The sequence below is a fragment of the Festucalex cinctus genome, chromosome 2 (genome assembly GCF_051991245.1).
Source record: "Festucalex cinctus isolate MCC-2025b chromosome 2, RoL_Fcin_1.0, whole genome shotgun sequence".
In the NCBI taxonomy this organism is placed as follows: Eukaryota; Metazoa; Chordata; class Actinopteri; order Syngnathiformes; family Syngnathidae; genus Festucalex; species Festucalex cinctus.
The window spans coordinates 16,426,714-16,454,553 of NC_135412.1; the positions used below are offsets into that span (position 1 = coordinate 16,426,714).

Below are 27,840 nucleotides of genomic sequence, written 5' to 3' on the forward strand. Positions count from 1 at the left end.
CTGAACGGGCTCCACAGTGGACAGGCGTCATCGTCATAAAGTCAACTGCCAGGTATGGCGTGCAAAACCAAACACGTAAAATTCACAAATACGGCGCATGTTCTCGGTTTGCACATTTAAACACAAACCTTAGTTTTGAACTCAAGATGCAGTATTTGCATGGAGAATGAATGCCAAACCCCACATTGCTTCAAACGCGTCGCCATTTTGTTGACCGGAAGTCATCGGTTCGTTGCCAGGTTACGTGACGTCACTCGCCCAGGGTCAAAAGGCGGTATTTTCAAATAATTTTTCGCTTGTTGTGATAGCCGCTGTCTCTGCGTAAACTGTAAGTTGATATAAATGTACCTTTTTATTCTTCGGAACCGTTTCCAAAATAACCGCGAATTTCCTGTATTATAAACCCCCTCGCCAATTTAGCTAGTTACCAACGCCTACGTTAACCTGTCACTTTTATTTCTCACCTGAAGTCCGTCGTTAAACCTCAACACTGGACACAAGGTAGAAATTCATTTACCCAGTAAATGTGTTCGTTGCAGGTGACATGACAGAAATGCACACAACTCTTTGGACGCGCCTTACAGGTTGCTAGGTTACTCGACTGTCAAGTCACTCGACAGCTGAATGTCATAAAGAAGGGCTTTCAAAAATAATTCAAATATCACATATTTTGAACCTCGTCCAAAATTGGCGGTAAGCCTCAGTGTTAAACTTTGCACCAACACACAGCAACTACCAGCATAAATGCCAGTCATTGTTGTCTGAACTCAAAGTTTACCACTGTAGACACCAAGTAGTCCTAACCATTTTACTATGGGGGTCCTAGGGGTTAATATTAAACCAGAAATATGTTATTCTTAGGTTGCTGCTAGAGGTTACTGGACTGTCACTTTAGTGGGATTTACAAGCCTCAAGTCATTTTTAACAGCTTTTTGGTATCAATTGGAATTAATGGCTCTTTGTCTGCTTGTTGTTTATATGAATGTAGGACTTTTTACACCAGGAAGATGTTTGACTTTTGGAGGCCCTTCTCGTATAAGTGGGAAACGCTCAAGCAAATCTGGTTATCGGTGCACTTTAAGCAGAAGGTCACAAAAACCCATGTTATAGAATGTAATTTGGATACAGCAGTACAAGATATCATATATTCCCCACAGGTGAACAATTCTAAAGTACCAAATCATACGCCCAATAAATGCACCAAAAGTACTGTATTAAATGTGTCATACTGTATTTACAGATAATAGGTTTGAGGCTCTCTGGATCTCTGCTTCTTGGTGTGACTCAGATCTTTTCCAGAAAAGCGAGATATCTCCTTACAGACTGCAATCATGCCCTAGATAAGCTCAAACTGTCATTCTGGTCAGGTAACACATTGTACTTAACACATTAGGCACTAGGCAGTATCAATAGCTCATCATCTCAAGTGTGATTTATACTTGATGAAATGTGATGTCATGCAATTTAATGAAAATTTGAGGATGGAAAAATGTTTAGAATAAAACTGACATCTGTCTGCTAACGGGATGCTCGTGCTCATTAAGAGCAAGAACGTTAAGGGATGGATATATTCTACTAAAATATGTCTTACACCCAGAATGCTCTTCGTTCTCTCCTCAAGTATGTTAAGATTTTGGAATTTGCTTCAATGTAACTTTTTTCATTCTAGACGCTCCAGCTGGGACAAAAAATGTTTCTTCTGAAGGTCTTGAGGTCACAGTAAAAGAAATCTCCTTTAGTGAAGATTTCCCTTTCTTGTCTCACTCAAGGTACCTTTGTGAATTCTTCTTGCCAACATTTCGATGCATGACAAGCTCAAAGGCACAAACAGGCTGATTCACGTAGCAAAGCTTTTATAAAACGTGTGCGCCAACACTGAATGAACACATTTGGAATGGCTTCCTTGATAATGAAACTTTTGAAGTGAAAAGGAGGGCTGAATGTTAAGTTTCTGAATTGACTAATGAAATGAGTTCAGAATTTTTTTTATAATCGTAAAATTTTATGTGCTTGGTTTATTATTTTTTATGTTTTTCTTTCCATCAGTGACTTCAACATGGATAAGGATTTCTTCTCACAAAACCAAAGTCTTCCAGAGGAAATCACCCTGAAAGAATATTCAGGTAGCAGTTTGCAGAAACAGGAGAACAAAATTATTTACAGCTAGATTAATCAATTCTGTGAAAAAAACAACTTTTATAACGTACAACTTTTACAAATTGTTCAAATTAGTGTTTCCTAAACTTTATTGAGCCAAGGCACATATTTGACATTTAAAAAAAATAATGGCACGGCACACCACCAAACAAAAACACAAATAAAATATACCAGTCGTTTCAATTTACTTTGGCGCAGTATTAAATGTGGGCCTTTTTATTTTGTTTATTTCATTTTATATTGGATACTTTGCTATTATTCTGTTGTATGAATGTTGAACAGTTGTACAGTACACAGTAATTGGAACTTCTGCAAGCTAGTGGTAGAGCATAATTACTGTATGTCACAGCCAAAGATAAATTATTAGCAGTACAAGTACAGTAAGTATCAGTAAAATTAGATAATTTCCCACGTTAAACCTGATGAAGTTGAGAGTTTTTGGTTTATATTGTTAAGCAGTGTAACACCCCCCCCCCCCCCCCCCCCAAAAAAAAAAAAATGTTGGTCATATACAAGCTATAATTGCATTTTATAATAATCTTATTCATTGGTGTTGATTGAACATCTTTAAAAAAAACAACAACAACAACAACCAAAGTACCAAGATCTCAGTTTTAGACAGCAAAGCTTTTTACTAATACCAAGTAGCATTTTCACATTTTAAGACTGTAAGAGGACTGACTTGGCATATATGGTTCTCTCTTTGTGATCTGCAGTAGAAGTGTCCCAGTGCCACATTGGTCAACTGGATATGAACTTTCAGAGTATGGGTCAACCACAAGACTTGTTTGGGGATGAGGACATTGGATTGGAGATGTGTCTTGGTGAGTCGCGTTAAATGATCTGAACAAACATACGGCTCAGTCTTCATCAAATTACAGTATTTAGCTTAAACATATCTTTGTACCAGGGCGGCACGGTGATCTAGTGGTTAGCATGTTCGCCTCCCAGTTCTGAGGACTCAGGTTCGAGTCCGGGCTCCGGCCTTCCTGGGTGGAGTTTGCATGTTCTCCCCGTGCCTGCGTGGGTCTTCTCCGGGTACTCCGGTCTCCTCCCAAATTCCAAAGACATGCATGGCAGGTTAATTGGGCGCTCCGAATTGTCCCTAAGTGTGCTTGTGAGTTTGGATGGTTGTCCATCTCTGTGTGCCCTGCGATTGGCTGGCAACTAGTTTGCCTACTGCCCAGAGCCAGCTGAGATAGGCTCCAGCTCCCCCCGCAACCCTTGTGAGGAAAAGCGGTCAAGAGAATGGATGGATAGATATCTTTGTACCACTTCATTTTAATCTTTCTCATTTCTGATGGATATGGTTATGTTTTTTGATCCCACAGAAACTTTGACAAACTGCGACACACACCCAGACTTTATTGACTTCAGACCAGAAGAGATTCTAAATGAGATACCTGAAGAATATTTACTCAACCACCAGCATGGTACAACAGTGTACTTAGACATTTTTTATTCAGTATTAAATTGCATAAATACATGTGAAAATAGGTAGGTGAAACCTTCTAGTTAAGAAATTCCATCTTTTTGTTGTTCAGATGTAAACAGAGAGAGAGATCTTGAGGCAGAAGAAGAGTCCCTGAATCAGCCAGCACATGAGCAGACAACCTTTACCCTTCCGCCTGTGCCTGACACTTGTAGGGACCACTAAACTAATGTGTTTCTTTGTCTTCTAGACCTAGTGTACATTTTTTTTAAATACTTACTGTACAACACAAGGACATGCTGGAGGCCAACTGAAAACATTGGGGTGCTAGAACTATCCACCGACAGACATTGTCATCACAAATACAATATGAATGGCCATGGATTTACCCCCCCTCCAAAAAGAAAAAAAAAAAAAAAGCATTGACGCTCGCTTGCAGCTACAGCTGGAAGACAATTGCTTAAGAACGTACTTACAGTAGGCCATTTGAACCGTACCAGTCCCAAGATTCCCCCTCCCTATCCTCCCCCCTGTTGTATTCCACTCACACTCCTCTTGAAGCTGGTTTGGTTTGGCATCACTTCATGAAGTAACCCTGCATTGAATGCAGCTTTCTTACTTCCAAGTGTACCAAACTTGAATTCAGAGCAGTAATTCCCAACCTTTGTGATGCAGCAAATTAGTGTACTGCAGGAGATATCATGAGTTGTGCCGCAGGAAATTATCCAATATCCCTTCATTGGTGAGTGAAAGGTATTTACTACAAATAAGTATCATCAATCAGTTAGCTATGACAGTGTCGTATAGTGAGAGAGATATTACTGTAAATGCTCTTTCACTAAATGATTTAAATGTAAAAAAAATATGTGCCGTGGCTCCAAAAAGCACTCACGGTAACCTAAATAGGTGTCAAGTGGGCCCAGGCACGGTTGAAATGGCCTAATGTTAGTACACGTAAGATTGTGTGGAAAAAACACAAACCAAAGTAATAGAAAGTATGTTGTGAATTAATTTAATAGAATCAACCAACCAACTACTCTACATCTGTCTGTCAGTGAATAGTAGGGATGTAATGAGCCAGCAATGTTGCAATATTAAAATTGCTACGATATCGTTGTCGTCACGTCACGTCACGGTATTAAAAAGCAGCACTTCTGTTAAAAAAAAAAAAAAAAAAAAAAAAGCCAGTACTCAATTTGTGCAGTTCTACCACACTCTGGTGGTGAATTTATTAGTACAGTTTAATTTTAGTTTGGAATATTTTGGCCATTGCAGCGGTTATCACTCTCATAAATCGGTCATACCAGCAAATATTTTTCAATATCCATCACAAAACGTGACTTTTCGCCTGCTTCAGCCATGAACTACATAAACCATGATACTTTGCGCCGCTTAGCCAATGAGCTCATGACATGACCAAGCTTTTTAATTGCATTTTATTTGTTACAATATTGTGAGTTTTTATACAGTATATATCGTATCGTGAGGATCATATCGCAATATTTATTGTATCGTGGCGTTGAATATTGTTCCATCCCTACTGAATAAGAGAGAAAAAGATCAAAAGTATTAAAAAAAAATGACTCAGTCACATCTCATCAGCAAGGGCAAATCAGAAAAGGAGGCGGAGGAAGTGCATGTTGATCGTGGACCAAATGCCAATTCTGACTGACAAAGCCATGCGCAAGCAGCTCAGCGACGACTCGGATCTGGTTGACACACCGATCCTGGCTCCTCCCACTCGGCAACTCATGCACTGGAAAGAAAGCGGAACTGCAGCCAAACTGCTGACACGGCTGTGCTCCAATGTTATAGGGTCCGAGATTAAAGAGGTAAGGAGTCAAGAAAACACCCATTTGAAATGCATGATATTCTTGTTGAATGCCATTTTCCCCTTGACAGGCTTTTCCAAAGTATGTTATCCCGGTGACATATGAGGAGGAGGAGGAGGCCGTCATGCGGCACTATGAACATGAAGGTAGGGTGCTGGGAATTTGTTAAGGCCTGACTGATTAAGTCCCTCTTTTCAAAATAATCATAATCTGACATAGTTTTGCCAATTAAATGCCAATATGTTATTTGTGTCTTGGAGTCACTAGAATGATGGCCTCCATTCAATCCAATAAACATCGCGGTAGACAATGACCTGTTGTTCCAATTAGTGTGTTTACAACATTTGTAACAAATTATAGCCAATCAAATTGCACAGAATCTTTCACAATGGTGCAAAATCAGTTTGCAGGTGTTCAGCCAGGCGAGATCCATATCGATTGGGCCCTATTATTTTTCATATACAGTCGGTCTTCTATTCTTTGTCCTGCTCTGTTCCACATGCTCCGTATCTTGTGTCAGTTCACAACAACATGAGTCCGCTCAGCACAGAAAGCCTCAAGGATTCCTCCACAGAACACCAACTCACAGACGGGATTTATGACAGCGACAACCTGAGTGCCATGGAGTTCACAGAGGTGAGCCCAACTATTTCTGTCACACGTTATTCACATTGGTCAAAATATACTTTGTGTCTGTCAGGTGGAACACAATTTGGACGCAAGTCTTGCAGAGCTTCCATCAGAGGCCTCCATTTTTGTCCATCTGTCTCATATGGAGCAGCACAATCAGGTGGCTTCAACTTTTGCCTACCTTATTAATTGTGGGATTGAAACTAACCCAAATACATCATTATTCACCTTGAGATAAGTTTTATTCATTCCGTGAAAATGCCATTAACCCGATCCAGTCTTCCCTGAAAAAACAAAAAAACAAAAATTGCTGCAGTGTGTATCTTAATTGTATAAAAATTTTGCATCAATTGAACGCTGCTCCTTCTTGTGTTTCCGCCTTGGGTACATGGGGTCAATATATGACTGACAGAAGGAATGAGCTGTGAGCAAATTCATAAGCTGGGTCCTCCGAAGCCCACATGACGTAACTTCAGGTGCGACTTGGCGTCCAAATTCACGCCGCCTTCAAATCTGGACTTTGCTTCCACGGAGACGGGCCCTGAGCAAAGGCTGCTTCTTTCGTATCCTTAATTTCTCTGCTCTTCTTTCTACGATAAGTCGTTCATGAACACCAACAGCATCGCAGTACGTTCAGTCAAGTTCCGCCGCTGCCTGACATTGCTGCTGATTGGTCAATCTGATTCACAGTTAGTGACAGACTCTGCGTTTCTTTTTCCACTCCCAGCATACACATTCGTGGCTGAGTTTTAAAAAAAATAAAAAAAATGAAGGCATGTCCAAATTCGCCATATTTATGCGGTCCACAAATGCGAATGGTCCTTGGGAGCCCCCAGCCTATGAATTTGGAAACAACTACAGGCTGTTCATTGAGGCTCTTCATTATAGTTGTTCCTGAATCCAGCAGCCAATCATTTTGTACTTCTTCTTGAATTTAGCAGCCAATTATATTGCAGAAGGGCGTGTCTTGTAGTACTGTAATGGGAATTTTATCTCTCTTTTATCTCACTAAAACGAGCCGGTTTATTTGGCCAAATGTAAATGTAATTAATTGTTCAGTCCTAATTGGGAACGCAGTTGTTACCATGTACTTATTTTCCGCACATCCCAACTTGTATCAAGACTCTCTTTTTGACAGTGATATAATCAGTGCCGCCACTACTTCTCACGTGCAAAACAGCAGCCCCCACGGACGATGGTGTTGTAGGGAGCGGCAGCCCTGAATATAATGTCGCTTTACCTTTTCCAGTTTTGTCCGCCTCTGCAGAAGTATTAATGATGGGCGGCTCTGCATGTGTAAGGACTGCTGCAGCAGATGGTTCCTGTTAACTTGTCCATACCTCCTTGGGGGTTGAGCTGGCGCTTACCAATAAATAACACGTTCCCTTTGTAACTTGCAGTCTTTGCTGGGCAGCCAAAACTTTGGGGAGCAGCAGACGGTGTTCCAACAGGCACTCATTCTCATGAAATCCCTAAACGTAAGCACCTAAAAATAGTCTTGTTTTTTTTGTTTGTTTGTTTGTTTGTTTTTAATTAATGCTACTTTTCTCTTCCTCAATACCGTATTTCCTCAAATAGTGGCCTCTTTTGTAAGAAACAATGTGGCCCACTTAATTCCTCTTTCATATGTTTTCACTATAGATGCTTTAAAACAGTTTAAAGTGAGAGTATATGTATTTAAAGGTGTGTATGTGTGTGTGGCAGTGTTGTGACAACACCTCGTTCTGTGTGAGGGACCTCTGCTCAGGACACACCCGTTTGCAGGTGGCTAGAGCGTTCTATTGTTTCCTCACCCTGCAGAAGGAAGGGGCTGTGAATCTGCACCAGAATGTGCCATACCAGGACATCGTTGTCAGCCCCGGTCCTGCATTCCTCATGCTGGAAAACGAGAAGACAAATGCAGTTTAAGAAGGCAAGTTGTCACTGGGGTTCGTAAACAGGTTGCAGTCTTGGTCCTTGAGGATCCGCGCTTGTGTTCAACAATAACGCAATTCCAAAAAACAAACAAACAAAAAAAAAACATTTATTCCAGGGGGTCTTACATTTCAAATGAAATACATTTCTGATAATTTTTTTTAATTGTTGAAAAAAAAGAGCACTTTCATGTCAGTGAAATGTTGAGCAACTTGTTTATGTTCTGTTGTTGCACTGTTAACATATTTATTAATATTGTTACTTGAAAATTTTGATGTTGATGCTGTTTTAAAAGCCATCGAAAAGTATATAAGACTGTAAGTTACTCACCATTAGTCATTAAATAATTTAAGATGCGAGTGTAAGGTCTAACATTCAGGTATGTTGTTCAACAGCCATTCCTGCTATGTAACATATTGTGGATTCACTGCATCGCAAATATTTGGGTCAAATATAGCACAAATTATTCACTATATTGCGGCAATTTATGGTGATAACTTTTCCACATGGACTGTCATCATTTCACACTTAATGCCTGTTATAAAGTACTACAAGATTTCAGTGGAACTAAACCAGTGCTTCTCAATTATTTGTTACGCCCAGAAGAAGAAAATATTTCATGCCAACTGTCCACCGTGACTATAAATAATATCATTTGTCTATAAAAATTGATTTTACACCTCTGCAGAGGAGCTAATACTCCTTGCGCACTCTCCGACAATGAGAGCACCACTGTCACCTACTGTCGTGGATGTGCAATTACACATTATGCTATTAGGCTGCAGCGCATGCACAAACAAAAAGCTTGGCTTTGCACCGCACCCTGTTGCGGGGCCCACCTCCGCTATTTGAGAAGGACTGAACTAAACCCACCAATGTTTATTTCAGGACTTTGCTGTTTGTGCAAGCACATATCAAAACATTGTGCCAGTAATTTTGGTCAATAGCAGAGGGCGATATTGCCCAAAATGGCGACCCCTGTGATAAACATACTTTATTCAACATAATGTCTTTAATCCATACTGTATGGATATGTCCTCCTGTTGGTTGTCTTTGACTCTTCTGGAAAGATTTTTTTAATCCATCCATTCTCAAGAATGGAGCCTATTCAAGTTTATTTAAGACCAAAGGCGGACTACATACTGGACTTGTCGCCAGACAACCATTCATTCACATTCACGCTGTCCCGTGAGTGGGAACTCAACGCACGCTGCCTTCACCCAAGTCAGGTGAGTGGACAGCTTCACCAAAGTCATGTTATTTCATTGAAATATTTATTGTGTGTTATTATCGGCCATTTGAGGAGAGATGTCCACACATTTACTGAAACTCAAAGCACTAGTGAACCACGCTCACACACTCCTGAAAAGCGTTGTCACACAGTAAAATGCTGTCTCACTCTAACACACTCAAACAGTACTGAGATGTTCACATTATATAACACACTCACAATCCTGACACTCTCAGATAGGCTAACTATCAGTTCAGGTATTTTGATGCATATCGGTATTGGCCTTTAAAAAAAAAAAATAAAAAAATAAAAAAATCCGATGGCCAACAATAAGAAATCGATTTCAAAGTGGCTCAACTTCAAGGAAGTTATTTAGTTGTTTTTTTTATATCTGGGACCTCTGCACTCTCTTTGTTTGAACAACACAAAGCAGGGAAAGTTTAACATTTAAAGGGATCGTTCGGCTTTTTTAACATGAATCTCAATTTGATCCTCACCTCCCGTGTGTGCGATCAGCACTGACTTACCCCTGACAGCGTTCTGTGACACGCGTTCGGGTTCGGCGTTGGACGAGAGGAAAATAGTCCAGCAAGCTGGCTGGGGTCTCGGAAATAAAGCGTTTTTCTTCTAAAAACTATTTGTTTTCAAAAGCGTGATACATTTCCATCACAATACTCTTTTTCTGAATAAAGTCAACTTCCGCCTGAAGTTGTTTGCCTTTTCGGCGGAAGTATCAGCTAGCTGGCTGCAGTGCGTCGGTTAGCGTTCTACAGGGCGCCACGCAGTGATACGAACGAACAGAAAAGTAGTGGCTGGCGGTAATGGCGTCTGACTTTATTCAGAAAATAGTATTGTGATGGAAATGTATCACGCTTTTGAAAACCAATAGTTTTTAGAAAAAAAACGCTTTATTTCCGAGACCCCAGCCAGCTTGCTGGACTATTTTCCTCTCGTCCAACGCCGGACCAGAACTGGTGTCACCGAACGCTGTCAGGGGTAAGTCAGTGCTGATCGCACACACGGGAGGTGAGGATCAAATTGATATTCATGTTAAAAAAGCCGAACGATCCCTTTAAGTTGTATTAAGATTGTGTAAAACTTTATTTCTTGTTTAAAATCTTAGGGACCTATTTATAGGGATGTAACGATATCCAAACGTCACGATCCGATAATTATCACGATATTGTTGGGAGGTTGGCGATATTTAAAAAAAAGTCGCAATATTGTAAAAAAAAATGAGCTCATACTTAAAAAAAACCCACAATGTTATGTTATTTTTTATGAGCATTATTGTATTATTATTATTAATATGTTATGTTGTTAATGCACACACACTTTGAGTTCCTCCACATATTGACTTGCTTCACAGGCATATTATGTTCCCCTTCTGACAATTAGTGTAGATTTTAAACATAGAAGGGCCAAAACATTCCTTGTGAACATAAAACTGCAGTAAAAAAAAAAAAAAAAAAAAAGCCATCAGAGGGTGCCAAAAACTGCACAAATGGAAATCAAACTGACTTGTTTTTTTGTTGTTGTTGTTTTGGTTTTTTTTTTTTTTATCAGATGTGTTGCATTTAAATATCGTGAATATGACGATGATATTGTGGCAGTTTTAATATCGCGATATCCCGATATTGCGCTTATCGTTACATCACTACCTATTTATCTGGCGAGGTTTTTAATGATGAACATGGGATGAAATCACTGCACTTTTTGCTAGAATTTTAAAATAAAAATGCCCATTGTCATAAGACATGTCACAAATCCGAAACTTGTGTAAATAAACATGCTTAAAGGCAAACCAACTCTTGGAGTTTGTATTTATTTATTTTTTTCAATGTTTTCCCCATTTAACACAAACTAGCATTGGCTATAAATATTGATTATCGGCCTACCCTTACACTCACAACTGAAACAGTCCATCATCTGATCTCCCTCACCTGAAGCAATTGCTCTCGCACATTATAACACTCATTCCTGAAATACTCTCACACAATACTGAAACACTTTCACACACATACTAAAATGCAATAAAAGGGGTTAAGGTTAAGATAAGGGCATTAGACAGCAGTGTGGTATGATTTCTCGAGACATGTTGGGCTCAAGGGTGACTGCTGCCCATCTCCAGGGCAAATTCTATCCTTGTGCGTTAGATAAGATTGTAAAGATAAGTGTGCTTTTCAATAAACCACTGGACTCCCTACTCTCATAGAAAATGTGCCAACTGTGATTATTTATTACCCCCAAATAATGAATTGATTACTGTACTACTTTAGCCAAAAGTGTTTGAGTGTATACGCTAGTATATGTGTGAGAGCATTTGGGTTGTGATTGTGACCATCTCATCTCGTGTATGTCCTCTGCGCTCTCGTCTCGTCCCCCCTGCTGTCTCTTTAAGAGGCATCGACGTCGCAGTGGGCGCACTCGATGTGAGCCCTTCATGGCTGCAGGATGCGCTCGGATCCGCATCGCCTGCTGCGTCTTCTCGCCCCGCTGCCAGCGACGAGCCAGCCGCAGCCTCGGTGTCGTCGCCGCTGTCCACGCGAGCCGCACGCTCGGATCCGACGCTTCTGACACGGTAAAAAAAAAAAAAAAAAAAAAGACGCGCTCGCGGCAGCCGCCGCCACGCAAACTGCTATTTAGGACACCTCTGCGGTACTTATTAGTCAGCCTTTTTCCCCGGGCTCACTTTTGTGCTGCGTCCCCGCTGCTGTGTTTCACGACTTGATGGCGATTCCATTCCAGGATGTTAAGCCTAATCGCCGCTATTGGCGCACTTTTGGTGCCAGCTGCTCGCCTCCGCATCCACAATCACACGCACGCTTACGTAACGCTTGCGTATTTCTCGCCATACGAAGCGACCACCTGTTGGTTGGTGGCTGCTGCTGCTGCTAATAGAGAAGCGATGACTTGTGGGTTCTAGATAAGCGTTTCCCAACTTCTATTGCGCGACATATGACGACCATTTGAAACCCCGCCAAACAAAAACGTCACAAAAAGTATGAACACTACTTTGGAGATGGTCTCGTCTCCTTTGTTCACCAAATAACTTCAGGCCTGTTTAACTGCACACAAAGCATTTTGCCATCTAGTGGAAGAGCATTGAATTGTTTTGCCTGTCACTGTACGTCGCTGGCATAGATAGATGGACAAGATATTTTTTAAATAATACTGAATCATTTTCACTTTTACTTTGTATTTTTAATACAATGACATTTTAGTGCCCCCTGTCTTTGCGAAATAAAGAATTGCCAAACAGTGTGTACAAACAACTGAAAATCCAAACATTCAAGTGTTGTGAAATCAACTCAAATGCATTTGCTACTTTTCAGAGTCTAGCTGGAAGGTCTCCCTCACTAGAGGCAGCATGTCCTTAACTCTCACCCCAAGCAGGAAGCCTTCATTAGGACAACGCCGGTATACCGTCACGTCCCACCTGATTTTACAATGTTGAGGACACATCAACTCACTGTTGTTGTTGTTGGGTTTTTTTCCCCCCATGTCAAGGCGCTCAGCGGGAACGAGTGGCGGCAGCGGACGATGCACCCATCCTGACATGTCCAACACCAGCAACTATCCGCTGAAGGTCAAGACAACAGAGGGAAGCCTCACACCTCGGATGTATCCTAGCACGCCGAGGTACAAAGACGCTCATACAAGATGTTTCTTTGTTTATTTGTTGATAATGATGGAACAACACATCTCAAATTTTAGGTCAATTGGAACAGATGTTTGGGAGCTATGACCTGTCAAATGTTGACATTCCTTTCAACCCTTCTATCTTACTCATTACTGGCTCAATCTTCACAAACAGATATTTTGTTGCAAATGGAATTCAACAAAGATTTCACATCTGCAATCGTTTCGAAGATTGGTGCATATTTTAGTAACCTTTTGACCTATAATTGGACCTTGAATTGTGGATCCAGACCTTAACAAAAGTTTTCATGAAATGTAATCTCTCACATGTTCTCTAAAACATATAGAAGTTTAGGAGAATGTTTTTTGTAATGTCTAACAACCCCCCCCCCCATCAGGCGACAAGCAAAGCACGCCGTGTGTAGTGACAACCATGGGATCAAACCTCCCACCCCGGAGCAGTACCTCACGCCCCTGCAGCAGAAAGAGGTGTGCATACGTCACCTGCGAGCCAGACTAAGGGACAACGTGGAGAGATTACAACACAGGTCGATCTCATCAATTCATTGTTGAGAGACTTTTTTAACTTCAACTTGTCCAAATGCTCATAATTTTTTCCGCCGAAAAAATGTTTTGGACATTATGTTCCATGCAGCCCCACTAACCTAAATGTGGTACAGTATTCTGGTTAACATTGTGTTAGTGGAACAAATGAGTTATGCATCAAAATCCAGCCGTTTTTATCTCAGGGGGCGGCCATTTTGCTACTTGCTGTCGACCACTGATCTGAATATATGACTGGATAGCTGATAGGCCAAGACTTCTGAAGTCGCAAGGCCGCCATATTGCTCCTCCCAAGAAATGTTTCTCAGCATACGATCATATACATTTACAGTATCAAAATTGGGGAACATTTGAGACAGTACTTAGTAGAAACAACATGATTTATGATGTTTGAAATGTATTTAACATAAACAAGAGGACTTCAGACATTTTACAACTTGCCTTAAATACATGTAAAATATATATATGCTTAATATGTTTACAGGAGGAAACTTGTATATATATATTTTTTTATTAAAGAATTATAACGTTAAATCAGCAAAAAAGGAGAGAAGGCAATTCAAAGCTCGCGAGGAGAAAGGAGAGGATCTAACTGATACAATTCATGACTGCACTCTCTGGGGAAAAAAATCCTCTCCTCACCATCTCTTTTTATTGGTTTTCACGCCCCTAGATACATGGGTGTTCCAACCCTAAGAATGCAAATGCAAAACATAGTTGGAACACAGTGTACTTGTTTGTCTATGTGTGTGCATGTGAGTGGAAATTGCTGAGTACATGTGTGGTCAAGGTTGCAATCATTTCTTAACAGACAACTGGCGGCCTCAGCAGACTGGCTCAAACCATTCTGCTGTGTTAGATGTTCTTGTGCTCATGAGTCATCTTCTGTTAAGATTTTCTGGCATAGCTAGGTTATGTGAATGCGAGTGTGGAGCAGAGCAAAGCATTCTTCATTGCAGCAAATGTATGATAACTTATATTTACAATTATTCTTACAGAGCTGTATATGTCTCATCTGTACGTATACCGTATAGTTTATACAGTAGTCTGCTCGCGAGATGGGAGGAGCAAGATGGCCGCCCTGTGACTTCAATGGCTTGCACGGGAGTATATGGGCTATCGGCTATCCAGACATATATTCAGGTCAGTGCTGTCGACTGAAGGGGACATCAATGTTGCTCAGGTAACAACCAATCACAGCGCAGCTTCAGGAAACAGGTGAGCTATGACTGGTCGTTGCCTGATCCCTGAGCAACTGTGATGTCATCTTCAGTCGACCGTAAGAGACAAAATGGCCGCCACCTGAGATGGATTAAAAAAAAAAAAGGCTGGATTTTGCTTCATAACTCGTATTCCACAAACGTAATATTAATCAGAATGTCATGTTTAGACTAGTGAAGTCACATATAACATATTATTGTCAAGAAATGTTTAAAGGTTGACTTCCACTTTAAGGACCAAACCAGTAACTGAATCGTCATCAATTCACGTTTGTGCATTTTCACAACTGGCAATTTGAAATAATATCTTGTTTTTGGAATAAGATGAACGAAAATAATGCATTTTCCATCTTCTTGGCTTTCACCACAGGGACTACGAAATAGATGAGTTGAGGACTCAGCTGTACAGGATGCAGGAAGACTGGATCCAAGAGGAATGCCACCGCGTGGAGGCCCAGTTGGCCCTCAAAGAGGCCCGCAAGGAAATTCAGCACCTTCAAGAAGTGGTGGAGTCTGTCAGGTCCAATCTGGGCGCTGGGGAGCAAGACCACGACCACAAGCCATACGCCAGGTCCCAGGACCCGAGGCCTGTCGGGAGATCTCGCTCCTGCGGCTGCTCACCCGCCGGCACTTTGACCCGCAGCAGGCACCTGAGCGGTGAGGCCCCCCAGGCCGAGTCCGGCCGAGCGCCACGCCACCTGCTGCTGGACGCCGCTCTCCTTACGCCTCGGCAGGAGGGGGCAGCGCCCTCCTTCCCCGCCTGCGACCGGCTGTGCAGAGGCACCGCCGCGATGTCCGTCTCGCACTCCTGCCACTCTCTGGGCGGAAGCTGCTACCTCCCTCATCATCACTTGTTCCTGCACTTACCTCAGGAGGAGCCCCCGGAACCCGGCACCTCGGCCTCCGCCGTGGGCGCCGAGCCGGCAGCGAGGAAGCCGGAGGTGCGATCGCAGGCCTGCAGCCCGACCAGGACATGGGTTTCCAACGACGAAAGCGCCGCAAAGGAGCTGAGCGTCATTTCGGTGGCGTCGCCCGAGCCTCTCGCCTTCCCCACGGCTTTAACTCCTCTGGAGGTACCACGCGTTTGCCAACCCCGCGCCGCGGAACCCCTCAGGCGTGAAGTCGTCGTCCTGGAGACGGAGGAGGACGCCAAGGAGGAAGCGGGAAACGACGACGAGTCGCTTCAGAGGTGCCACTGGAGTCCGTACTTCCTGGTAGATCTGTTAGCTTTGGCGGTGCCGGTGGTTCCGACCGTGGCGTGGCTGTGTCGTGGGGCGCCTCAAGACATCGCGCCCGTCTATCATATCGGCTCCCTGCTGAGAGGGTGCTGCGCCGTGGCCCTGCACTCGCTCCGTCGGAGAGGGGCGGGTCCGGGACGCGGATCAGCCAGTGTGAATGGAACGCCCATCTGACTTGGCATCTCAATGCTCCTACCTTCCTCAAATTAAAAAAAAAAAAAAAAAATACGTCCAAAAACTGGTTTGATTTTCCAGAGTGACTTATTTGCACACTGAGAAAAATATTTCTCAACTTACAGACTAGTGGACATGCCGCTATTTGCAGGTGACCAGGCCCGACCGCAACTCACAGCATTTTTGTATCTCAAATCTCTATTTGCCATTGAAATGAATGGAATTGCCATGAATCCGTTCCAGCCAGCATATAATACGGACCTACGATATTCATAGAGACAGCGAAGACGTCACAACTCTTCACCAGTAATATTAGTAATCTTCGCTGAGGATAAAAAATATGCCTGTAAGAATTCTTACATTTTTCTAATTTGTGTTGCTTCATATCATCACTGTATAGTGAAAGCCCCCTATGTGCTAATATAGTCAAATTATTTTCCTTTTTTTCCCACACAAATCAACATTACTAAGCTATCCCACTTTATTTTTATACAATATTAACAAATTGAAACTGAAAACAAATTGAAACTGGGAAAACAGCTTGACACCAATACAGAACATTGGTGCTTTTGAAAGCAAGTCGTGTCTGAGATGTGTTGCAAAAACTATTTTTATTATTTCCTCATGCAGTACAAGCAAATCAAAGCAAAAAAATATATATTTTAAAAAAAAATGGACCGTATGTCAAAAGCCTCACAGGTCAGGCCATGCTTCTATCTCAAGGCATCATTGTAGTTCAATCACTTTCACACAGCTAAAATTATTACCAAATCAACAAATCTACCGCAGGCACAGCAGACTTGTACTTGCAACACAATTGCAGTGAGTCGAGTTCTTGGCTGGCCTTTTGAGAGAGGGGGGGTTAGGAAAAAAACACACGGTTGCTTTTACATAACATACTACTAAACTAAAGTATCAAGTGGAGTCTCCAAAACCAACCACAATCTGCAAATGCCATCTTTTTCCCACCAATTGTCCTAAATCCTAATCAAAATATTCTACCAGAATCGTCACACGGGTTACGGGAGCAAGGCATCGCCTACGTCACATGAAAGCGACGCCCCTCTTGTTTTCAAGCCTAGGGGGCGACAACAGTCATATTGTATTGCTTTTTGTCCTCCTTTTTTTTTTTTTTTTTTTTTTACACTTTATTGCAATTTACAGAACAAACATGGCAACAGTAGTTTTTCTTTGCAATGTATCAAAACAACAACAATAGGGAGATTGTGTATGGATCTATCAATACAAATATGCTTTAACGTCACAAAAGTGAAAGGATGTGTATTGCTTTTGCCCAGGACTAGCATACAAACCAGGCAGATTATAAACCTCACAAATCAAATTACAGCGATGCAAAATCAAATTATTTTGAATGCGCAGAGACCTTCCTTTCATAAGAGTAAGACCGCCATTTTGATTTGTAACGTGATTTTGACATAGCTTGGAATTGTCCAAATAAGGTCAACAACATTTGATCAAGCATCAATGCCAACTGATTCCATATACACAAAAGCTTTGCCTTACTTTTTAAGATTACTTCAGTTTATTTCCACGTGTCCATGCTGCTGTGTTCAGGGACGTTTACATGAGTGTTTGTTGTGACGTTTTATGTTTAAGTTATGTGTATTGCGCATGCAATTTTCAAACAAAACAAACAAACTAGCCTAGCATGGCTGACACTCCTCCAGAGACGCCACACCTGTCCAATCAACTGGACACGGCATCACTGGGCCACCGGGTGGCACAATTGAGTAGATGCCACGGACTTCCGGAAGTCAAACACTCACGCCGTTTCCGGCCACTGCTGCAACACACGGGCCGCGTCCCAACACACGTACCCCCACCCCTGCTTCCCCAACCGCGCCCTCCCACCGATGGACCCAAGCACCTTCGGAGAACTGAGACAGACACACTACACTCTCGCACCCATCGACGGGAACGCGCAACCGAGGGGCACAATAACAATGGTGTTAGTGCAAGCAACCGGATGCGGCCCACTCACAGCAACAGCGCTAGTGTGCGAAACCCGGAAGTCCCGCCTCCTCTATGGCATACGCCCCATTGCTCATTTCAAATGCAAGCCGAGCAAAATAGTATTCAAGCAAATATCGTGTGCTGCAGCTTTAAGTTCACTTCAGTTGTATTGAATTTAGATTTGCATTGTATCTATTGGAACGGTTTGTTTTCAAATATTGTTTGTTTTTGGGGGGTTTTCCATTTCACTTTTCCTTTCCAATACCCGACCGCCAGGTAACTTTCGTTTTCGCTGAGCTACTGTTTTGCATGACGTCACGGTGTCCATGTTCGACTTTTGATCCCTTTTCTACATTTGTTCTAATTTGTTTGACTTTTGGCAGAGCTTTGCAGTTGTCTACCATTTAATTTTTGCATGATTTATTTTCATTCCAAGTAAAGACAAACGATTGTTTGCTATGTATTTTCTTGCTAATGGCATTTCCAGTGGGAGCATTTTTTTATAGACTACATTTAAATTGCAGAAATGTAATTACAGGGATTACTTAAGTGGACGATAAAGCATTAGGACCTAATGTTGTCTTTTGCCATGGAAATACTTGACGAACGTGTGTGCTGATTGAAAGTTATTCAAGATCTTGTGAGCCATGAACTGTTGAAAACATTTTTAAGATAACATCTTGGTTCTATTTTTGAATTTTGTATATCTATGGGATGAATCTGAAAGTTAGGAAAAGAGAAGATCAAGTTTGACACTCAAGGTCACATTTAATGAACTTTTGCCAACATTAGTGATAATGCTTTTTTGTGTGATTTAGCAATTAGCAAATCCTAAGCACGTAATAAGTGATGTACAGAAAAATCAAAATATTTTGCTTTTCAGGGGTACTTTGCTCGCTCAACCGTTGGGTCTGCACGTTGCACAATAACTAAATCTTTTTTTTTGGGGGGGGGTTGGAAGGGTTTAAATGTACAGTATTAACCTACAAATGTACGATTGCTCCTTAAATCTCATCTGTTATATTCCTCCCAAGCAATGACACGCTTGTACCGACTGTACTCTTTTATTGTGAAGAGTAAGGAACAGACTGTACTGTAACATCCACAGCTTGTAACACACAACTCCTTGAAATAAACGCAATCACAAACTGCAAGGTGCCTCGTGGGGGGGAAATTTTCATGCAACAAACCTTTTACCACAAGCTTTTGTTTTGTTTTTTTTGGCCAGTACATTTCCCCCCACATTTTTACATTTTCTTTTACAAGCAACCATTGAGACAAAAAAAAAAAAAAAAAAGCATCCAGGTGTGAGTGTCTGAGCACTAAAATCATCGGGCGCTCCTCAACAAATGTTGCTGGCAACAATTGTGTGAGCTGGAGGCGGCTCCGTTTGTGTGCTTGATTCGACGATTTCCGGTGGTGAGACGTCCTCGTGTAACGTCGCCTGATGACTAAGCCGTTCGTACAAACAGCTCACAATTCTTTTGGAAGAAAACGCATGATTAAGACTATCGTTGCAGAAAGGCCGCAGAAACACGAGGAATGAGACTCGTAACTTGTACAAAACAGAAAACATGATGAAGTAAATGTGGAAAATTTCATTAAACCAAAAGATGAAAGTACATTGCAGCGTGTCTAAAATAGGGAGGATGGGATGAGCTAGGACTGAACAGAAGGTCAAAAGTAAAAAGAAACCGTATGCAAATGTAAAGTGGACAAGTGAGATTAGACAAGTGAAGGTATCGACATAGTAGGTCCTATGCAGGAGTCGTCTGGATTTTCTTCCATGTTCCCATGATAGGATTTGACCTGCAGTCAACACAACAAGCAGCACATTACAGCATGTACAAAAATAATTGTCACTTGATTGGTCACATTTTTTAAAAATTTATAACAAATGACATAATCCATCTATCTTTATCAGTGTCTTATAATGACAAACAGACCATCAGACAGACTCAATACTGACCGTAGCAAGAAGTGAAGCCACTCAGCGGCCATCTTGCGTTGACGCTTACTAAGCCCGCTTAACTTGAACCCCCTCGACATGATCATCATATTTTTAGCAAAAGCCGTTTGAGCTGAATATTCCATCGGCAGCTTCAGGTCCGATTCAGTACACTAATTAGAAGCAAGATTGCGTGCCAAAATGCGGAGTCTGAGGATTGGACACTTCAAAATGTCCACTGACAATGCCTGTCTCGTGATTGTGCAGTCGGGAACGAGAGCATTTTTGCAAATACAGAAAATGCACAATTACAGCAAATGTAGGGCTGTGCAATTAATTGAAATTCAATTAACATTTCAATTACACTCCAAAATTACAGAATCAGCATAATTGTAAAATAAAGAATATTAATACTAATTTTAGAGTTGTTTAAATATACACATTTGCACCTTTTTTAAATTTTAAAATAACTCATTTAATAAATTTTGATTCATCTAAAATCAGCTTGCATAATGATAGTTTCAAAGAATTTTATTTGTCTTAATATTTTTTCTTTTTTTTTTTTATGTTTAAACATTTTCTTGTTTTTTTACTAAATAGTAAATTACTGTCCTACTGCACAGTGAACAAACTGTACTCCAATTTTAAGTTTTTGCCAACATAAATAATATATATTATTATAAATATATATTATAAAAATATGCCTGGTCCAAAAAGGAACATACACAATTATAGTATTTCTATTTTTTTAATTAGTCTTAATATTTTTAAATGCTTAAACATTTTCTTGTTGTGTACCAAAAAAATAAAGGATTGTCCTACTGTACAGTGCACAAGCTGCACTCCAAGTTTTTGCCAACATAAATAAATATTACTATAAATATATATTATTAAAAATTCTGTTTGGTCCAAAAGAAACTTACATAATTGCAGTGTTTCTATTTTTTTAAAATTAGTCTTAATATTTTTAAATGCTTGAACATTTTCTTGTTTTGTACCAAAAAAATAAAAAATAAAAAATCATTTGAATAATTGTGATTTCAATTATTGCCAAAAATAACTTTGATTATTATTTTCCCCACAATCAAGCAGCCCTGAGCAAAAGTGTTCTCAATCCAGATGGGCCAGATTGGATCCCCCAACGGTCTGCTTCTCGCCCGCGGCCTTATGTTTGACACGCCTCAAATTCCCATCCACATTAATACGCAATTAATATTACTCTGAACGACTCCAAACACAAAACTGTTTTGAATGTGGGACGCCGTTTGTTTGACGAGTTGCGACGGGGTTGCGCTGGCGTCTCACCCTGGCAAGTTGAGTGGCAGGTAGCAAAGCGGCGGCGGCGGCGGCGCTTCAGGCCTCCAGCCCCAGCAGCTCCACGTCGAAGGTGAGCGTGGCGTTGGGGGGGATGACGCCCGGGTGGCCCTTGCTGCCGTACGCGTAGTCCGGCGAGCAGATCAGCCTGGCCCGCTGGCCGACGCTCATCTGCGGACGGCGGCGGCAGCTTTAATGTGCGGGTTTGAGTCGGAGAAAACGCCCCCCAGCGTTGCGCCCCTCACCTGAGCGACTCCTTCTTCCCAGCCGCGGATGACCTCCTGGTGTCCTATCTTGAACTTGAACGGCTTCCCTCGGCCCCTGGAGGAGTCAAACACTTTCCCGTCTTCCAGCGTTCCTGACCACAGGGAGGGTCGCGTGTCACACTCGGACCAAAAAAAAAACAAAACAAAAAAAAACACCACAGGTGCCATACAACTTTGCCACAAACTGTCTCTAGACGATGACGTCAACAAGAAAGTAGGAAGGTGCCAACTCAGATGCAGTGAGGCTCGATCACTAATCTATATATTTGGCTGGATAGCCAATAGGCTGAGACTTTTGAGATCGCCAGGCCGCCATATTGCTCCTCCCAAAAAATGGTTCTCAGCATACGATCCTATACATAACGTATAGTTTATTCAGTAGTCTGCTCGCAAGGTGGGAGTAACAAGATGGCCGCCTAGTGACTTCAACGGCTTGCGCTGGTGTGTATGGGCGAGCGGCTATCCAGTCATTTATACACATCAGTGGTCTCGATACATCAAGACAATCGGTCAATTCCGTCCCAAATTCTTCCCCTTCCAGACTTGTTGTGGTCATGTGACTATAATGAGCCAATAAAAGCGTAATGTTTGAAGAAGAAAATGAGTTTTGAAGATAGAATTGATGACTTTGCTGTTCTTTCAGAAGCCAGCTCAAAACTATTGTCTGATATTTTCTGAGATTGTGGCTTTGCTAAAAAGCGAGAACACAACCTGCACTTCCAAAACACCAAATGTATCCAAATGAACTCGAGAGCAAAACTGGCAAGATAACCCAAGTGAGAGTCCAATATGGCGACGTTACGTGAAAGATGAGCCAAATAAAGCGCAAATGAACATTCGCTCTGTTTGACGTTTATTTTTGGAGCAACGTAAACAAACATTTTGCATTGTTTCAGTCATAAAGGAATGTGTCAATTGCACTTGCCAAGACTTTACACCAAGGTCTTTTTTTTTTTTTTTTTTTTTAACTTCACTGTTTGAATGACTTGAGTGTTGCCTAATGTTCAGTGTTAATTGCAATTTTGGCCCAAGATGCTTCACTTCAAATTGTTTTCTTGACATCAAAATGCAATTTGTAGTACAATGTACGTCTTGTGTGATCGGGATGTTTTAGTGCAGGGGTGGCAAACTGCGGTCCTCGAGGGCCGGAGTCCTGCAGGTTTTATAGATTTCCCTACTCGTAGTGCAGCTGATTCCAATTAACAGGCTCGTTATCAGGCTTCTGCAGAGCTTGCTGATGAGCTGATCATGAATCAGCTGTGTTGAAGAAGGGAAATATCCAAAACCTGTAGGACTGCGGCCCTCGGGGACCGGATCTCGCCACCCCTGTTTTAGTGGCTCTTTAAGTTAGTGGCAGTGGTTATTTTGCCGTGAACCACTCTGATTGGTCAATCACCAGACCAAGTCATCCAATAGAGATGGGTCTTGTTGCCTGCAAAAATGAAACTACCAGTTTTTTTTTGCGAACCCTGAACGTATCTGTTCTCATGTGACATAATACCAGCCAATCGAGCATGAGAAACGAGTGACGTCCATGCATTGATTGGCTAAAATGGTATGTGCCCGCCCCCATGAGACGTTCCCAAACAGAAGATCACGCAAGACTCAAACCACCTATCCAGCCGTGAGCGTTTTTTTTTTTAAATACAAGAAAGACTATATTTGACTGTAGCGAATCAGTGTATTTTGGTTATGACGGTTGTAAGATAATTCCCATCAAAATACGCTAATTTTGAGTCTATGGTGCGATAATCCTATATTTCCCACCTGGCATGGCTGTGCCTCACTTTACCCGCATTCTGTGTCTTTTCACTCAGTTTTCATTTTGCTTTGCCACCAAAGATAGGCAGTTATCGGCATTACCAGCCTTAACTGAGAACACTCAGAGCAGCATAATCAGGCAGTTGGACACATTTCGCGTCTTTTCAAAAGCAGCAAAAGCGCCTTCTACCTCAATAAATGTGGAAAAGTCAATAACTTGTTCAATTCTTCCATAAATACATGGGTTGGGGGTCAATCGTTTAACACTCCTAACTGGATGCAAGGTGTATAAGAGCAGGATTCGAACCCGCACTTTCGGGGCGACGAGCTAGTACACATTCCTTGGCGCAGAATTCTTGTAGTTAACGATCGATTCACGGCAAAATAGCGCTAGGTGGCGAGTTGCCGGTTCAACGCCCCCCCCCCCCCCCCCCCTTCGTTTTTGGAATACAGTACATTTATTCCTGCTCATGTAAAGTATTGTTGTCTTTTAGTGGGACCAAAATGACTTCATTTAATAATACAGATTTTTCTTTCTTTTTAAACATGGAAAACAAAAACACAATACAAGGAAATTGAAACGTAGTATATGGAAACATCTGAGGAATCCCTTGCAACCGGAGCGGACCCCTCCGAATTCTCATTCAAGATCCCCCATTTGACGAAACGTTATTTACACACTGACATCGTTTCACGGTTCTATCAGCCCCCTGAGAACAACCATTAACATTCATAAGTTTGACAAAGCTGAACATTTTTTTTGGGGAGGGGGAGGATTGCAGCTCGTTAGCCGATTAGCTAAAGTTAGCCGCCTAGCTTGAGGGGCCCGGGTGGCAAAAGAAAAAAAAAAAAAAAAGAAAAAGAGCTAAGCTCCAGCGAACTCGCCCAAACCGTGAAAAAACAACAACAAATAGCAGAATGGCAGCGTCGATTAAACGTGCGATTTAAAAAGACACGTTGAAGTCAGACCTCATTCGCTTGCTTGGGCGAGTGTTGGGGAAGCAGAATGTACTTAGCGCTTGACCACTAGTCAAAGGAAAAAAGGAAATCCCCACGATTCCAAATAGAAAGGAAACAAACAGCCCAGTTCGCGACAAAAGGACACCCACCACGTCCAAAGCAAACAATGGTGGGGGAGGAAAACAAACAAACAAACAAAAAAGGCTGAATGGCGAAGTTTGGCGCTGTTGTACTCACCGACATAGTGCACCACGACTCGCTGCCCCTTCTTTGGAAACGTCCGTCCTGCACGCACACACACGAGACAGCAGCACCGTTTGTTTGTTTGTACGGACCACAACAACCAAAACGAACCATTTCGAAAAAAGAAGACGAGGCCAGCTCGACCCACCGTCGCCCTCCTTGATGGTTTCAATTTGCACTCCCATCTTCGCTTCGCGAGTCCTCACGCAGCCGTTCTGGGTCCACCACCGTGCGGAGAGCGGAAGCGTGTGGGGGGGGCACGCTGCCGGGCCCATAACGCGCTCGCGCACGCGCACTAACAACCGGAGAACTACATTTAAAAAAAAAGGGGTGGGGGTGGGGGGCATGGCGGGACACAGAGAAACCTAGTGAGGAAAAGCACCCAAGGGGAGCTAATCTACACCAATTGGGATTCAAATCATTTCCGACTTCCAAATTTTCAGCTAAACACTGGGAACTAATTTTCCCACGTTACACACAGTCGTGTTTTAATGATTTCACAACATTCCCAAACCAGTGCAGACATTTGACAAATTAAGCTAGTCCTTCCAATGTTCAATGTTCACCTCTTTCACTAACCTAGCCTGCAAGATGAATCCTCATGGGATTTGTGAGTTCACAAACTCTCAGAAATACATCTTGTGATCCGAGCCATCTGATTCTCACCATCCATTCGGACCAACAACAAAGCATGATTGTGTTTAGGGGTGGGATATGCGGCTATGACAAAAACAAGAAGCGCCAAGGCCATAGGAAATGAACCTAACATGGACGAATGAGTGGACGCTGCTGTTCACACAGCATTGCTCACGGTTTTCATGTTGAATGAAGAAGTAAGAGGCGCTTTCAAGCATTTTTAGCTGGTAAAGATATTTGTGCTTTTTTGTTTGTTTACGACGATATTTACATCCGTTGCTGTGATTGGTCAAAACAACAGTTTGGTAGGCTGTACAAGTTGCCGCATTTCCCAATCAGCTTGAAGTATGGGTATGTATGCCACGGAAGAGGCGGGACTGTTTTTTGCACAACAGTTTGTTTCCGGTTCGGTTTGTGACGTGAAAAATACTTGCGCTTACGACTTTGTACCCCTGGGTTGCGCGTTCGCAACCGAGACCGGACCCAAACTGATGTGCAAAATCACGTCCCGCCTCTTCCGTGGCATATACCCCATTGTACTGAATTTCCCGCCTTTCATTGCCAGGTTACAAAACGCAAGTCTGGCGCAAGTACCCCCGACTGGCCTGTGAGAGGCAGCAGTGCGCCTCAGCAAATCAAGGGAATCACAAAGACGAAAGTAGGTTTATATTAGGGGTGTTAAAAAAAATCGATTCGGCGATATATCGCGATACTACATCGCGCGATTCTCGAATCGATTCAATAATAGGCAAAATCGATTTTTTTTTTTTTTTTTTTTTTTTTTTTTTTTTTTTTTTTTTTAGGATTCACACCTTAAGCATGGAAGAATGTTATATGAACGGAACATTAAGCCTTAATATTTTATTTCAATGCTGTTTAAACATGAAACAGATTACAACCTCTATAAGACTGAAATTTCAGATAAATAAATAATACATTTTCATATAAATCTTACACTCTACAAGCTTACTGATTAGTATTTTCTAAATTTGAATGAAAAAAAATCGCAACAATCGACTTAGAAATTCGTATCGGGATTAATCGGTATCGAATCGAATCGTGACCTGTGAATCGTGATACGAATCGAATCGTCAGGTACGAGGCAATTCACACCCCTAGTTTATATATATATATATATATATATATATATATATAATAAAGTAGGTTGCGTGGATGACGCTAGACTAGTTGTGAGGTCATCTACTAAATAATATGTTACAAGTCAGTCAGAACTAAATCCAATCGACGTTTTGGGAAAGGGGCTGCACTTTCAAAGAAAAAAAAAAAACGTACCCCTGTAATTCATGACATAACACAAGGCACCATAAATCCACGGGACATATCAGACGGTATTGTTAAGGAAACAAAAGAATTAGTCAAGCACAATAATTTTAAGCAGTGTGTCTGTCAGGTCACATAACGTCAAAACACTGGAAACAAGCATTTTGACCGTTAAAAATAAGGATAGGAAGCCAAATAAGTCATTTTTGGTATTTCTTTTTTTAATCTGCCATCTTGATTGTGGTCACACTCTGATGCTGCTTTTCAATTATCAGCTCCGTTGCTCTTTCAAGGTTGGAGAGTCCAACTGCGGGGCCTCCCGCAACCTTCTGATAGATGCCGTAGCAAGAGAAAAACAGCAGCTCCAGATATTTACGGGTGGGATGCAATGTCATCCTCCACATGTCAGCTCGCCACCTCACAACAGAGACAACAACAAGCGGGCTTCACACTTCAAGAGGAAAGTGCTAGATGTGCCTGTCTCCTCCGGATGAGTCACGTTCTCGACACTGGCTGCTGACATTATTTCCTGCTTGCATTAGAAGTGCTTGTCAGAGTCCTCCTCTTCATCAGCCGTTCACATTCTGACATCACGACCTATGTCCGATGATCGATCAACAGGACGCAGCTATAAACAGGAAGTGGAATTTTACAAGGATGAAACTGTCAACAAATTGGACGTCAGTTTAATGGCCACGGTGCTGCTCTGTTTGGTGTACCAGCCTTGTCCAGCTGGGGGCAGTATCAGAGAGACTGCGCGTTACATTCTACTTTTGGACGATGGTCAACGTTGAGGGGTCACCAAAAGTTTTGGGGTTTGGCAAGCCGAAAAAGGTTTGGAACCGCTGCAGTAGGCACTGTTCTCTTTGCAGGAAGGAACACGCTCAGAGACTCATTTGGAAAATTGTGGCACTGATGATACACTCAATGGAAAACATCAAGCCAATTTCTTTTAACAGTTGCCATGGTAACAGCTGCCAGCAATGAGGCACCATAATCGGTTGCATGTGATGACTGATGTGCATTTTTCAGGTATCTGACCTGCAAACAGCCTGTCAAGTGAATGGAGAGATTTGTTTCTAAATATATTTTATGTTGGAGGATAATTTCTGAAAATGTGCAGACAGAACGACGTAAGTACTCAATTGTGTAAATTTTACATTCAACTTTTTTCAACGTTCGTTTTTGGGTGTTATTAAAGCATGACACTTGAATGAGTTGCCCCTCGCCCACGATTTCACAACTTGAGCGTTAAAGTGCCAATGTCTCATTGTGACATTCCAGCAACGCATAGTGATGGATAAATCACTTAAAGTGATACTTGACTCATTGAGCTTAGAGTGCCTTGTTGTTGCGATGTGAAAAAGCACCACAACAAAGACACTAACCGATGTAGCATCATCGCTCCATGTTGTCGCGGTGT

At 41.9% G+C, this 27,840-nt stretch overlaps 4 protein-coding genes across 20 annotated transcripts in view; 2 read left to right on the plus strand and 2 right to left on the minus strand.

The window, feature by feature from the left end:
* samd10a (sterile alpha motif domain containing 10a) overlaps positions 1-559 on the minus strand; it is a 37,018-nt gene extending 36,459 nt beyond the window's left edge. For 6 of the 11 annotated variants that reach the window (XR_013282369.1, XR_013282370.1, XM_077513322.1 and 3 more), the window contains exon 1: positions 1-210. The gene's annotated coding sequence lies outside the window, so the exon portion shown is untranslated. Of the gene's footprint in view, positions 228-464 lie in introns of those variants that run through there. The other 5 variants (XM_077513323.1, XM_077513324.1, XM_077513328.1 and 2 more) reach the window with 5 other exon arrangements.
* On the plus strand, positions 227-11,716 carry LOC144013929 (double-strand-break repair protein rad21-like protein 1). Of its 7 annotated transcripts, XR_013282367.1 has the most exons (15): positions 227-328; positions 989-1,157; positions 1,241-1,367; positions 1,670-1,769; positions 2,047-2,123; positions 2,874-2,981; positions 3,489-3,590; positions 3,702-3,800; positions 5,192-5,421; positions 5,492-5,567; positions 5,942-6,057; positions 6,122-6,211; positions 7,452-7,529; positions 7,756-9,194; positions 11,598-11,716. XR_013282367.1 is itself a non-coding variant. In XM_077513309.1 (14 exons), exons 2-14 carry the CDS (start codon positions 1,008-1,010, stop codon positions 7,957-7,959), a joined length of 1,557 nt encoding a protein of 518 aa, XP_077369435.1. In that variant the 5' UTR covers positions 227-328; positions 989-1,007; the 3' UTR covers positions 7,960-9,624. The 7 variants fall into 7 exon arrangements, 6 of the variants coding, with proteins under 6 accessions (XP_077369435.1, XP_077369439.1, XP_077369438.1 ...); XM_077513309.1 differs by lacking the exon at positions 11,598-11,716 and having other exon boundaries at positions 7,756-9,624; XM_077513313.1 differs by lacking the exon at positions 11,598-11,716 and having other exon boundaries at positions 7,852-9,624.
* On the plus strand, positions 10,252-19,162 carry snpha (syntaphilin a). Its single transcript, XM_077513315.1, has 5 exons — positions 10,252-11,777; positions 12,532-12,616; positions 12,707-12,838; positions 13,237-13,386; positions 14,993-19,162. The coding sequence occupies exons 2-5, from the start codon at positions 12,567-12,569 to the stop codon at positions 16,032-16,034; spliced, it is 1,374 nt and encodes a 457-aa protein (XP_077369441.1). The 5' UTR covers positions 10,252-11,777; positions 12,532-12,566; the 3' UTR covers positions 16,035-19,162.
* On the minus strand, positions 18,245-26,457 carry fkbp1aa (FKBP prolyl isomerase 1Aa). The gene is made up of 6 exons (XM_077513333.1): positions 26,430-26,457; positions 24,649-24,810; positions 24,495-24,542; positions 21,516-21,628; positions 21,262-21,441; positions 18,245-19,817 (listed from the first exon to the last, which is right to left on the minus strand). The coding sequence occupies exons 1-5, from the start codon at positions 26,440-26,442 to the stop codon at positions 21,310-21,312; spliced, it is 468 nt and encodes a 155-aa protein (XP_077369459.1). The 5' UTR covers positions 26,443-26,457; the 3' UTR covers positions 18,245-19,817; positions 21,262-21,309.
* Positions 26,458-27,840: the final 1,383 nt, after the last annotated feature.